Source organism: Equus caballus, chromosome 2, assembly GCF_041296265.1.
Source record: "Equus caballus isolate H_3958 breed thoroughbred chromosome 2, TB-T2T, whole genome shotgun sequence".
Classification (NCBI taxonomy): Eukaryota; Metazoa; Chordata; class Mammalia; order Perissodactyla; family Equidae; genus Equus; species Equus caballus.
The window spans coordinates 37,297,319-37,311,013 of record NC_091685.1 but is presented as its reverse complement, the minus strand read 5'-3'; the positions used below and the strand labels follow the sequence as shown (position 1 = coordinate 37,311,013).

Sequence of the window (13,695 nt, the reverse complement as noted above, 5' to 3'; positions counted from 1 at the left end):
CTCACCCCTCTTCTGTGTCACTTCCCTTCTTCATTTTTCTCCATAGCACTGACGACTACCTAACATCCTCTGCATTTCGCTTCTGCATCACGTTTATTCTCTCTCTCCCCTATCAGAAAGTCAGCTCCGCGAGGTGGGGATTTGCGTCTGTCCTATTCACTGCCCTATCTCCATGCCTAGAACTGTGCCTGGTACATAGTAGGCACTCGGATACGTTTGGAATGAATAAATCCATGAACAGCATTATGCTGCCTCAGTTTCTCCCCTCAGAGACTCTAAGGGGTTGTACCAGAAGTGGGGTGACATTGTAGAACTGTGCCTGAAACCCAGCCAGGCAGTTGAGGCCAGTGCACGGGTTTAGGGATTCTAGTCCAGGATGACTGCTGACCTGCAGTGTAACGTAGATTTTAAAAGACAGGTGACATTCTGAAGTTAGTAAGTTTGCAGGCTTCCATGTGAAGTAGTACTTTTTATTATACCCACGTACAAGACTAATCTGGGACGTTGGCTAACAGCACCTCTCTGCTAATCGCTGTACAGACTCTGACCCTAATTCCTCATTCATTGTCTTCCTAGGATGGAAAGGCCCAAATCAGGTGTAAAGAGCAACAGCCTTGTGTTTGGTGCTAGTTCTCTTTCTGTCCTTTTACTTCCATGGCCAACCAAAAAATTGTATGCATCCTTATTGAATTAACAATTAATCAGAAGATATTAATTCAGTAATCAAGGAGTATCATTGCCAGACACTGAGTTGGTGCTGTGAATACAGCACTGCATGAACTGAGCAAAGGTGCGTATTCCCACGGAGCTTACATTACAGCAGTCTCTTTGGAGATGAACAACAAACAAGAAAATGCCAGGTAATAGTAATAAATTCTATGACAAAAATTTAGTAGATTGGCATGCTGGAAGAGACTAGAGGCTACTTCATGTTCAATAAGCAAGGAGAAAATTCTTCTGAGAAGCTAACATTTATATACATTTTTTTGGTGAGGAAGATTCATCCTAAGCTAACATCCATTGCCAATATTCCTCTTTTTTTTTTTTTGCTTCAGGAAGATTAGCCCTGAGCTAACATCCATGCCAATCGAGAAGCTAACATTTAAACTGAGACCTGACTGACAAGAAGGCTCCTGCCAGAGGAGGATTTGGGATGTATTATGTTAGGCAAGGCTGAGGGAACAAAACAGGCCAAAATTTCAATAGCTTATTCCAAAAAAAGAGTATTTCTCTTGGCTGTGTTATGGTCCAAGGCAGTCTTTCTTGGTTGGTGGGCAGCTCTCGTCCATGCAGTGATCGGAGAACCAGATTCCTTAGGTCTCGTCAGTCTGACATCCTCTTTGCTTCATCCTACTCTGTAGAAGAAGAAACAGGGTGATGAAGGAATACGCCCTCCTTTAGAAACCCAGTCTAGACGGGCGTCACTTTACCTCTGTTGACATTCCATTAGCGAGAACTTGATAAGACAGCCATGCCCACTGTAAAGGAAGCTGGGAAGCGTAGTTGAGCACTGTGCCTGCCTACAGTGCTATCAATGGAGAGAGCAGATTTGGGAGAACAGCTAGAGGCCTCTGCTGCCCTGGGCAAGAGCATCCCAGCAAAAGCCCTCAGCTGTGAACACATGAGCATTTTTGAGAAAAGCAAAGGAGGTGGGGGCTGGCCCACACCAGCAGAGAGATTAGCAGACGAGCAAGGAGAGTGGCTGGATCAGACCAGCTAAGGCCCTGGAGGCCAGAGAAAAGAGCATGGGTGTCATTGCACATGCTACGACAGGGAGCTGCTAGAGGCTTTTAAGCTAGGAGGTTGAATGATGTCCCAATTTTCGTCGACCCATCTTGCTGACTGGAGAGTGATGGGGAAGGAACGATTGGATGTTCCACATTTTTAAGATACAATCATCTAGATTAAAGCTATCTTGTTTTGGTTTACACAGTCCTAGAGTTGTAGATTGTCTGGGCTTAAAAGTACTGGAATTAAGGTGTGGGAACCTGGACCATTGCTGTTACGTACAACCGATCCCCTCCTGTCTCCCTGCTCGGATGGGGATCAGCTCACAAGCCTGATGGCCCAGGAAATATTTACTCCTTCATCTGGAAACAAATATAGTTGCCTTGAGTTGAGGGAAAAGGAAGGAATTAGTCCCTTAAATCATCCTCCACTTTTTTTTTTTTTTTTTTTTACAATCCTGTCCAACGACCTTTTAAGGATGTGGCAGGGTGAAGCTGCCAGAATTTTTTCCTCTCTGAGGCAGTACACGTCTTTGGAAAGGAGAGCAAAGGAGACTGGAGGGCCAGGTCTGCGGTCTCTGCGATCTTGCCTTCCTTCCCAAGTTCTTCCCTTGTCTGATGGGGTTCAGCAGTAGGAGACTTAGACGAGGACCATGTTTTTAAAAAAGAAGAAGAAGAACAAAATCATTTTCCTGTGTCACTGATTTGGAAACTAAAACAGAGTGATTTGCCCAAGGTCCTAGCATGAGTCAATGTAGGCTTTTGATTCTTGATGCCTCAGAGTCTCATGCACTTTCCACGTGATCGGCAAAGTCTTGTGCAATAAATTAGTGGGCTTCAATTTTGAGCTTAGAAGACTCCCAATAACAGGATTGATAGGCATCCTGGGTTTTTCGTTTTTTCAGTTGCCTTGTTTTTGACAGGCAAGGATGGATTCCATATTTGAGCTCTGGACATGGGGCAATTATCTGCCTATGAACACACACACTTGGCCTGCTCCGCTTCCCTGCAAGAAGTCTTGTGAGACTAAAATGTGCCTCTCTTCTCTCACCCACCGACATACCTATGCAAACCTTAGGCATTTGATGAGATTCCTAAGCAATGAGACCATAAGTTCCTCCTGAATGTTGTAAAAAGTTGAATGTGGGGCCAGCCCCTTGGTGCAGTGGTTAAGTTCCTGTGCTCTGCTTGGGTGGCCCGGGGTTCTCAGGTTCGGATCTGGGGGTGGAACTACATACTGCTCATCAAGCTATGCTGTGGGGGGTCCCACATACAAAATAGAGGAAGATTGGCACGGATGTTAGCTCAGGGACAACCTTCCTCACCAAAAAAAAAAATAAAAGTAGAATATTCTTTTTTTTTTTTTTAAGATTTTATTTTTCCTTTTTCTCCCCAAAGCCCCCCCGGTACCTAGTTGTGTATTTTTAGTTGTGGGTCCTTCTAGTTGTGGCATGTGGGATGCTGCCTCAGCATGGCCTGATGAGCAGTGTCATGTCTGCACCCAGGATTCTAACGGGCGAAACCCTGGGCCGCCACAGCGGAGAGCGCGAACTTAACCACTCAGCCACGGGGCCGGCCCCAAGGTAGAATATTCTTGATTAAAACATTTTTTTTTTTTAATGGGGTTTGCTACTTAACAGCAGGGAAGAATCACAAAGCTACTTGGTTCCACTTTGGGCTGAATGGATTCTCGGGAGCCGGAGTTGCATCTGACAGGCTGGGGCCTGCAGGCACCCTAACCTGGGTGGAGCGGCACGGGAGCACACCCAAGCTGTCAGGCTGGTCCTTCAAGGCTGCTTGTCCTCCCACTTGCCTCAAACACCTTTGGACACCTGACAAATCCTCATTCAAAGTAATGTGTCCTCTGCCCTCTGCCTTTTGTCTACCTGTCTAGCTATGGCAGCCTCCTTCCCCACCTGTCATTCTGCCCCTGCCCAGCTCCACAGAGGCTATTCTCTCTTATTTTCCTGAGCTCAATACTAATAAAATGCCCTGAGTTTAGAGACTGCTTCTTTCCCTAACGGCTTAGACCAAGCCCCTATGGGGTCGCCTCCTAGAACAGTATGAAGAAATGTAAAGGGATCCTTGGCTCAGAAAAGGACACAAATAGTTTCCGAGCTCCACCATTTGCTGTATGATTTTGGGTAAATTACCCCCATCCCTCAGTTTCTTCCTCTGGACAAGAATTGTTGTGGGAGGATACATGAGACAAATGAGTGTATAGCACCTGGCTCAGTGCATGGCACATGGTCAGCACTCAACACTCATCATCATCGTCATCGTCATCATTCGTGTTAAGGACTCTTGCCCTAGATCCTGAGGTGGTAACAGAATGCAGCAACCTCGGTTTTTCAAGTAGTTGTTCTCTTGCCTTTTCCTGACACATAATTTTGTCCTCTTATCCGGTCATATAAAAACAAAACAAAACAAAACAAAACAAAATAACTTGGGTCTTTTCTGGGGAAGCTGAGGGACGGGAAGGGATCTTTTGGGTGTGCACGGAGTGGAGTCCATCTAGGATAAGCCATTGAGTCAGTGTTTCACGTCAGTGCCAGGGCGACTAGGTCTGGGAGGCTGAGGGAAGGGTTGCCTGAGCACGGAAGAGGGAAAACTGGGGAGCTGAAGTTGAGAATTGAGAATTGGGGTGTCTTAAAAATAAAAAGGGTGGTGATCATTTCGCAATATGTACATATATCGAATCATTATGCTGTACACCTGAAACAAATATGTCAATTGTATCCCCATCTTTAAAAAGTGAAAAAAAAAAATAAAATGAATATATATTGACATTTTTTTAAAAAAGAGAGACTAGTGGGTGTATCAGGAATCTATTTATTTGGGGACCGAGTGAGTTAAGTGAGCCAGGCAGGAGACAGAACTGAAGTGGAGGTGGCTTGAAGAGAGGGTGAACGTCAGAGGCACGTGTGGGGAAGGGAGCAATTGCTATGGTGGGGTTCAGGGCTGGGGGAGTCAGGGCCCTGAGGACACGGGGCACACTGAAGCGGGACAAGGGTAAGAAGGAAAAGGCGCCCTGGGACGCAGGTGAAGTGAAGAAGCTGTGTTTGGAGGTGGGGAGGGATACCAGGGACCTGACGTAGCCTGAAAGTTGAGGACTGGGCAGTGAGGGGGAGGGCCGGAGGGCTGGGGTCTGCGGGGGGCTCTAGGCTCCAAAGGCCGGTGGCCTGCTCTCTGGGCGGAGGGGAGCCGGGTCTGAGCATTGAGGGGGTCTCAGGGTCCTGGCATGGCGGGGACCTCTGGACTAGGGAAGGGGAGCGTGGGAGGGGTCTCTGGGCTGAGGGGATCTCCAGATCCCTGGGATCCGTGGGGGCCTCCAGGGTCCCCCGGCGGGTGCAGGGGCTGGGGGCGCCGAGGAGGCCCGGGAGGCCTGGGTTCGTGGGCTGACGAGGACGGGGGGGTCAGGGCCCGGGGTCTGGGGAGGATGAGGGGTCCCGGGGCCTGGGGGGGCGGGGTAGCTGAGGGGTCCCAGAGTCTGGGGGTCGGCGCCCGGGGTCTGGGTGGGGGCTGAGGGGTCCTGGGGACTGGGGACGGCTGAAGGGTCCCGGGGTCTGGGGGGTGCTGAGGGGTCCCGGGGTCTAGGGGGGCTGAGGGGTCCTGGGGTCTGGGGACGGCTGAAGGGTCCCGGGGTCTGGGGGGTGCTGAGGGGTCCCGGGGTCTAGGGGGGCTGAGGGGTCTCGGGGTCTGGGGGGGTCTGAGGGGGGTCCCGGGGTCTGGGTGGAGCTGAGGGGTCCCGGGTCTTAGGCGCGCTGAGCCGTTCCGGGGTCTGGGAGGGGCTGAGGGGACCAAGGGTCTGGGGGCTGAGGGGCCCCGGCCGGACGCTCTGGCTGACGAGGGCCGGAGTCGGGGCCCGGGGTCTGCGGTCTCGGGGACCCCGGGGTCTCCGGGCGCGGGCGTCCCGGCCCGGCCGGCGCCTTGGCGCCGCCCCGCCTGACATCAGTTCCTGCCGCCGCCGCCGCCGCCGCCGCGCACAGCCCGCGGCCTCTTCCCCGCCGGCCGCGCTCCGGAGCCGCCGGGCCGCGGCGGAGCGAGGGGCCGGGCGAGGCGAGGGCCGGGCGGCGGGCGCCGGGCCCCGCGGCCGGCACGACGGAGGCCCCGCACGGCCGGCGGCAGCGGTTGGCGGCGGCCCCGGGCCCCCGGCGCGGGAAGCGGCGGCGGCGGGGCGGCGGCGGCGGCGGCGCCATGGAGCCGCGGGAGGTGAAGGACCGGATCCTGGAGAACATCTCGCTGTCGGTGAAGAAGGTGAGCGCGGCCCGCCCTCCCCGAGCCCGAGCCCGGCCCGCCCTGCCCGGACCCCCGACCCCATCCCGCGCCCCCGCCTTCCCTCGGGTCGCTCGCCCGGGCCCGGGGTCCCTCGGGTCACCGGGGCTCGGGCACGCCACCCTTCCCCTCAGCGACCCCGGGGGCGAGGAGCCGCCAGGAGCCCCGGGCCGATGGAGGGGAAGCGGGGCCGCTCACGTGAGCGCCGCGGCCTCCGAGCTATTTTTAAAGAACAAAGTTGCGGTCAGCATCCTCAGAGCTTCCACAGGGCAGCCCGGGGGCCCTGCGTCACTCAGAGGGGCCGCGACCCGCCAGTGTCCCCCACTTGAGCAGCAGAAAGGCCCTGGGAGGACCCGAGCCGGCAGCGCATCCCTGGGCGGCCTCCCTGCATCCTCATCTCCCGGCTTGCGTCTGGCAGAGTCCGACAGTCAGGGTCGAGGCTGGTGATAAGCAGCTTCCAGTTTTCCCAGTTCTGGGTGACATTGCCTCTGGTCCTGGGAAGTACCCTGAATAATCGTGCTCAAGAACGGCAATTTTGAAGAGGCTCATTTCAGAGCTTTGGTTGAGAACCTGAAGAACTTGGGGATTGCAGTTTGGATGGTGATGGGTGGAACTTGGTGACACCACAGATACCTTGCTGTGTGGGGCTCCACACAGTTGGAGTGTTTGTGGATTTTTTCCTAATCTGCATTCCTGGCACACCTGATAGTCTCAGAAACTGGAGGCGGGGTGGAGGGGATGACTTGGGGGAAAAGCCTCATCAGATTATTTGAATCACTTCAACAAATCAAATTGAAGATAATTAAATCAACCATTATATTTAGATAACTTTTCCCCCCACTTAAATTCCTCAAAAGTAACATAGGAAAGCAATTTTACCTTTCATAAAGATCAATGTGGCTTAAAAAGAAAAGTAGATTCAAAATGCTCTTACTAAAATGTTCCTCTAAAAGGTAGCATTGCAGACATCTAACAAAAGTTTTGTTTATTCAGTTTTCTTGAGCTTTGCTGATGCAATTGGGGTATAGTTGTTGTTACTCAAGAAGGATGAGCAAACACTTTGTTGAAGCAATACGTCCTTAGTAATGGAAGACAAAGGAAGATCACCAACCTTTCTATTCTAATCGGGGCTGATTATGGCTTCAGGGAGGCCAAGTGGTTTTTTTGCCTTTGGATTTCCAGCAAATAAATGGGGAAAGTGCTGGGTAGAAAGGGGGTGGCCATGGACACCGTCATCTGTGTAAGCAGGAATCTTTTGAAGGCAGAGATCCGCTCTGTAAATCAGGCTGACATTTATGGAGTTAGGTGTGCTTGTCAAGGTTCCTATAATTTTATGCATTGGGACGAGCAGATTTTATTGAGCTGTAATGCATGCCAGAAGATATAAATCGCACCCTAGAAACTGGAAACCCATCCCTAGGTGCATCACGACCAAAGCACGACTAGCATCATGGTTAAGAACATGGATTCTGGACTCTGGCTGCCTCGGTTGAATCCCTGGCCTGCCTATTAATAACGCTGTAACCTTGGGTAAGGTTCCTTAACCTCTCCATGCCTCTGTTTTCTCGTCTGTAAGGCAGGATACAATTAGGTTGGTTGTGAAGATTTAATCAGAGTATGTATGGAGAGTGTTTAGCCAGGTGCTTGAGCTAGTCTTAATAAGTTGTCTTTGTTTGGGCTGTTGTCACAAACTACCATGGACGGGGTGGCTTATAAACATAAGGTTATTTGTCACAGTTCCGGATGCTGGAAGTCCGAAAATAGGGTGTCAGCATGGTTGGGTTCTCGCAAGGGCCCTCTTCCGAGTTGCAGACTGCTGACTTCTCCCCGTGTCCTCACGTGGGAGAAGGGGTGAGGGAGCTCTCCTGGGTCTCTTTTATAAGAGTGCTAATCCCATTCATGAGGGCTCCACCCTCATGACCTAAGCACCTCCCAAAGGCCCCACCTCCTAACACCATCACATTGAGGGTTAGGATTTCAACACAGAAATTTGAAGGGGAGGGGACACAAACATTCAGTCTATAGCATAAGTGGTAGTTTTTTCTGTTTTTTTGTGGTAGAGCCAATTCCTCACTTTTACAAGGTCTGAAGATAGCTAAGTGCCTCACCGCCTAAAGGCTGTTATATAACACCATTTGGACTTGTTAGCCACTTCCTTTGTTTCAGAACACTGTCTTATGATTCTTGGATCATGAAGTGCATTTGGTTTTCTGAATCAGAGTATCTGCTTCTAATAGGAGTCAGTTCAGCTACAGCAGTAGGTAAGGGCTGGTAGTCTCAGGGTCAGATTTGTCCTTGAACACCGGTCTTACCTAATAATTTGTTATATGGCGCCTTGAGAGTTCCTTTGCCTTTTTCCTTCCATCCTACCACTAGTAAAATGGTCTTGCTGATCTTTTTAGAAGGATATTGCGTGAAGAAAATGAGATGTGTATTTCCGCAAAAAAAGACCCACTGTGTATTATTGTGTTTGCAAAGGGTATTTTAGAACTTTTTCTTTTTGTTTTTTCTTTTGGTAAGAAAGAGTGGCCCTGAGCTAACATCTGTTGCCAATCTTCCTCTTTTTGCTTGAGGAAGATTATCCCTGAGCTAACATCCGTGCCAGTCTTACTCTATTTGGTATCTGGGATGCCACCACAGCATGGCTCAATGTGTTGTGTGTATGTCTGCACCTGGGATCTGAACCCACTAATCATAGGCCACCAAAACAGAGCGTACAAACTTAACCACTATGCCACTGGGCTGGCCCCTAGAACTTTTTGTTGAAATAGAATATACCTACAGAACAGTGCCCAGATCCTAAGTGTACAGCTGAATGAGTTCTCACGAAGTGAACACATCCACGTATTCAGCATCTAGATCAAGAAACAGAATGTAACCATCATCCCAGAAGCCCCCTTTTTTCCCCTCCCAGAAACTACACTCCCAAGTATAACTGCTCTCCCCAAGCAGTATTGCTGAGTTCGGCTATTTTGACACCTCGAGTTTGTGATGATGAACATGCATTGTAATATCAGAGAGGTGAAATAGCTGTTATCCGACCTGGATCCAAGGAGACCTGTGTTTTGATGTGAAGACAGGGTTCCTGGGGGTTAGAGAGAATTGGAGAGTTTAATAATTAGCACAGTTAAATGAAAATAATAACAATGACAATCAAGTTCCATATGTTCTCAAAAGGGAGCGAGTGTAGCAGAAACATCGCAGGTGCTGATAATAAAGCTTGTGGTTGCTGATTAGTTAGTAGTTAAAGAGAGGTGTCCAAGTCAAAGACAGTGTTGGCATTTTGAATTGGCGTGTGGTTCTGCTAAATAGCATCTTCTCCAGGGGAGGGAAGGCAGTGGTTTTCATGAGAGTTTTTTGTTTTTGAGGAGCATGAGTGTTGTGTACACATGCAGGATGAGCAAAAGCTCTGTGCCTGTAAGAGGCAGCCTCTGCTCTCCAGCAGTTTGTATACTGGTTGGAGGAAAAATTAAAAACGTAACTATGGCAAGGAGAAGCCCTCGGGGAAGGAGGGCTTAACTGAGTCTTGACAAATTGGTAGAATTCAGAGAAGGAGAAGAAGCGGGCATTTACGATAGAAGGAACAGCCTAAGCATCCCCAAGGAAGTGGGGACACCCAGGTTGTCTTCCGAGGACAGGGAGGAGATAGACGAGTCTCAGGAGTGCTGAGGGTTCTGTAGATGTCGCTGGGAAGTGCTCTCTGTGGAGTCTATACCACAAAGTAGGTATAAACGCAGGTGTCAGAGGTGCACAGACCTGGATGTGGGTTTGAATTCTGAGTTTGTCACTGACCGTGTTGACCCTGGAAAATTACTGGACCTCAGCCTGAGCAGTCAGAACTTACTCATAGTGTTGTAATGAGAATTAAGTTCCAGGAGATAATACACCTAAAGCATTTAGCACAATACCTGGCACATAACAAGGCCTAAATAAAATATTTGCTCCCATTACCACTCGTAAGTCTGTGTGAACTCTGCAGTTTACTCTTGTGCGGTTTTCAGTCAGATTCTCACGCTACAATTCTGTTTCTTCAAGCTCAGGGTTTGTCAAACTTTCATAAAAGGCCGGATGGTAAATATTTTCAGCCCATGTGGTCTTTGTTGCAACTACTCTATTGTGCGCTGGCAGCTCAAAAGCAACCACAGATAATCCATACGTGTATGGGTGTGGCTATGCTCCAATAACCTTTATTTACCGAAACAGGCAACAGGCTGGATTTGGCAGGCCGTACTTTATATATGAACATGTGTGCGTGCACAAAAACGGCCTCACCGGGGATCACCTTCAGAGAAATTGGTGTGACCGATCCTAGAGTGAACCAAACCTCTCTTGTAACTGTGTTTTTGCGCATCATCTCAGGTTTGCAGAATGAATATAGGCCTTCGTAAATCCCATCACGTGTCCATGTATTTAGTTTTTCAAAAATGTTTACTGAGCATCTTCCATATGTCCCCACTGCCCTGGGCCCTTGGAGGGGGTAATAGTGAGCAAGGCAGATTAAGACCCCTGCCCTCAGGGAGTGGATATTCCAGTAGGAGGAGGCAAGTGATAAATTAGTAGACAAACCAATACCAAGATGATTTCAGATTGTGCTAAGTGTTAGGAAGGCATTAGGCAGGTACTGTGATAAAGAATTGGCAGGGGAGGGGCCGGCCTGGTGGTGTAGTGGTTAAGTTCACACCCTGCTTCAGCAGCCCGGGGTTTCACAGTTCAGATCCCGGTGCCGACATACACACCACTCATCAAGCCATTCTGTGACAGTGTGCTATATATGAAGTGGAGGAAGATCGGCACAAATGTTAGCTCAGCAACAATCTTCCTCAAGCAAAAAGAGGAAGATTGGCAACAGACGTTAGCTCAGATCTTCCTCACCCAAAAAAAAGGATTGGCAGGGGAGTTTGCTACACAGGAGGTGGTCAGAGAAGACTTTGCCTAAGGAGGTGACATTGCATCCAACAAGGGACACTGATTTGGATAACAGAAGGAGAGATTATTCTAAGAAAATGAGTCATTGTTTTAAAAAACACACAGATAGCCCCAAAGTGTGTAAAATAAAAAGTAAGTGGCCCCTGGCTCCAAATCTGCCCCCTGAGACAGCATAAATGAATGAATTTTAATAGAGTAACTGAGCTTCAGGGAACGCTGCTGGGTCGGGACAACCTTCCCTCGCCTGGGACAGCCCAGTCTCCCACCCACCTCCCTGTGCGCAGATGTCCTGCTCTGCAGTGGAGGCTCTGCATGAGGTTCTATTTCTGGCCAGCACGCCCTGCGCCAGGCAGGGGTCCCCCAGTCGGGGGTCTGCTGACACTGGGGAATGGGCTGCAGCTGTCGTTCTACCCAGCCTGTCAGTGCAGCTGAGAAGGCTGGCCTGGGTGGTGGGCTTTTTTCCTACTCCTTCAGGTGGGTGAGATCTGCCCATACGTTAAAAATTAGCCAGGCAGCTCGTTTCTAGGGAGGGCCTGGTAGTTAGAAATATGTGGGAATTATATTGACCATTTGGTTTCAATCAATAGTTTTGTTCTCTCTGGCTTCATGGAAAAACTCTTAAGAGTTTTCAAATCTTAAGAGTTCTCAAAATCCCCAGTGACCTGAGTCACCCGGGCCGAGATCTAAATAAAATAATATCCACACACACATTTTATAAACTGAAGTGCTAGGGGTCAGGGTCGCTCCTCCTGGCTTCCTGTTCCCCCGCCTGTGTCCTGATGTTGGCAGTAGTTCTCAGCTCCGTCCCTCTCTCGCAAAACAGAGACTATCTAGTGAGGGGTGTGAGAGACGCGAAGGCCCCCAACCGGAAACCACATAAGTGTGCACCTGACCCCTTGAGTGACCCCACCCAGGCCCAGCAGTGGGTACCAGTGAAGTGATAGCTGCTTTCTGTGAGCCCTGCCCATTCGGTTTTAAGAGATGGTTCTCCTTTTACAAAATGCTTCTCTAATGTTTGGTTTCTGTGAGAAGCTTGTGACATTGTGGCCCTTTCCGTCCCATCACAGAACTCCCTGGGCCCTCCTTCTCTGTGGCTTGGCTCTAGCATTCAGTCCATCCAGATGGAAAGGTTCTGTTTGATGACTGGAGGCCAGGCAGAAACTCACCTGCACCTAGGGTTAGACAGAAGGAGGTCGCCATGTGGCAGCAGCAGGCCCCCTGTTCATCAGGGTGGGCTACAGCTGTCTCTCTGGAGTAGCAGTTAACACTCTGAAGTTTCAGATGGAACAGTGGTGATTCCTGAGGGTCCCCCTCAAAATGCATCCAGCTGGAGCCCACTGGGGAAAGAAATTCCCAGCAAAATGGAAAATCTGCTGCCAGCTGACAAAATGTTCGGTCTGAAAACTAACGCTGAGTAAGGGGTGGAGTGGTCAAGACGTGTTTTAATGTGGAAAGTAAGGAGCTGATACTCAGAGTGTGAACGTTGTGGGTACGAGAAGGTGGGCATTTGTAGGTACTGTGGGGCTCTTGGTTGGGTCCTTCTTCCCCCTCGAATCTTCAGTGCTCATCTCAGGCATCAAGATTCACCACCATGGCAAGGGTATGGTCCCACTGAAGCTGGCGGTGCCCTTACATCCAAGGAAAGCACTAGGGCTTTTCTCCCTTAGGAGGGAAAGCTCTCCTGGGTGGCCTTGCTGCTGATGAAGCAGCTTTCTCAGCTTGGGACCTGGAACCCCAGAGTGCAATGTGGAGTGACTAACTCTGGGCCCAGAGTTCTCCTCCCTGGGAATCTAAACTAGGCAGCAGGGCTGGTCGGTTTAGGTGAATTTCCTTTCCAGCCCTGTCCTTGTCTTTGTTGCTGCTCGATTAAGGTGTGAACATCCTGCAACTTCCATTTGAGGCAGGAGAATAAAGACAGCTTCTGGGAGAGTCCATTTGGCTGGAGCTGAAAGTTCAGGTCATTGATCTCTTGGTGATTCTAATTATCCAGGGTCCTGAGAGCATCTCCTCTCTCGTGCTAGCAAAGCCCCTCGCCCTGCCACACAGACATTCTCCCCTGCTTTACGTATTGTAATTTATCTTTTCTCCCTTTGCTTATAAGTGTTTACAAACATTATAGAAATACATGAGGAAGAAAGTATTAGTTTCCTATAATCTCCCCTCCTCCCTTGATACTGTACTAAAGAGTTGGAACTAACAGATTCTAAGAAACCCAGTAACATATGAGAACAAGGAAAGGACTGATGTAGACTTGAAATCCACAAAAATCTCCAAACTTAATTTTCATAAGTACTCAACCTCTGTTCACACTTTCACCCACAGTTCTTTGTTTTTGGTGTAATGGACTACTGAGGCATGAAATGTCCAAACACACTGAGAGGAAGAGGAGTGACAATACAGGAGGAATCCTTGCATTTAATTTATTCAGCACCTGCTGTTTACACACATTTCCTCAGTCAGGCTCACGACAAACTCGCAGGATGGATCACGACCCCTATTGAATCCATGAGGGAAATGAGGTTTAGAGAAGTAACTTGCCTACGATGGTAATGTTCACAAGGGCAAAGCTAGATTTGAACCATGTTTCTGGCTCTCGCTGTTTGCATTTCTCTGAGCCTTTTCCATCTCCATGACGTCTGTCTTGAAATTCTAACAGGTCAATTTTGTGGGCCAGTCCTCCATAAAACCACCTATTCATTTAACAAATATCTGCTGAGTGACTATGAGCACTCTTCTTCTTTTTAAAAAAAATTTTTTTTCTTTGAGG

General features: G+C 49.4%; 1 protein-coding gene across 2 annotated transcripts in view; it reads left to right on the top strand.

Moving 5' to 3' along the window:
• Window positions 1–5,573: 5,573 nt before the first annotated feature.
• Window positions 5,574–13,695, top strand: part of PLEKHM2 (pleckstrin homology and RUN domain containing M2) — a 37,911-nt gene continuing 29,789 nt past the window's right edge. The window contains exon 1 of one of the 2 annotated variants that reach the window (XM_023635715.2): window positions 5,574–5,984. In XM_023635715.2, coding sequence (XP_023491483.1) covers window positions 5,925–5,984 — 60 coding nt within the window. In that variant the 5' untranslated portion in view covers window positions 5,574–5,924. The remainder of the gene's footprint in view (window positions 5,985–13,695) is intronic. The other variant, XM_070260916.1, reaches the window with a different exon arrangement.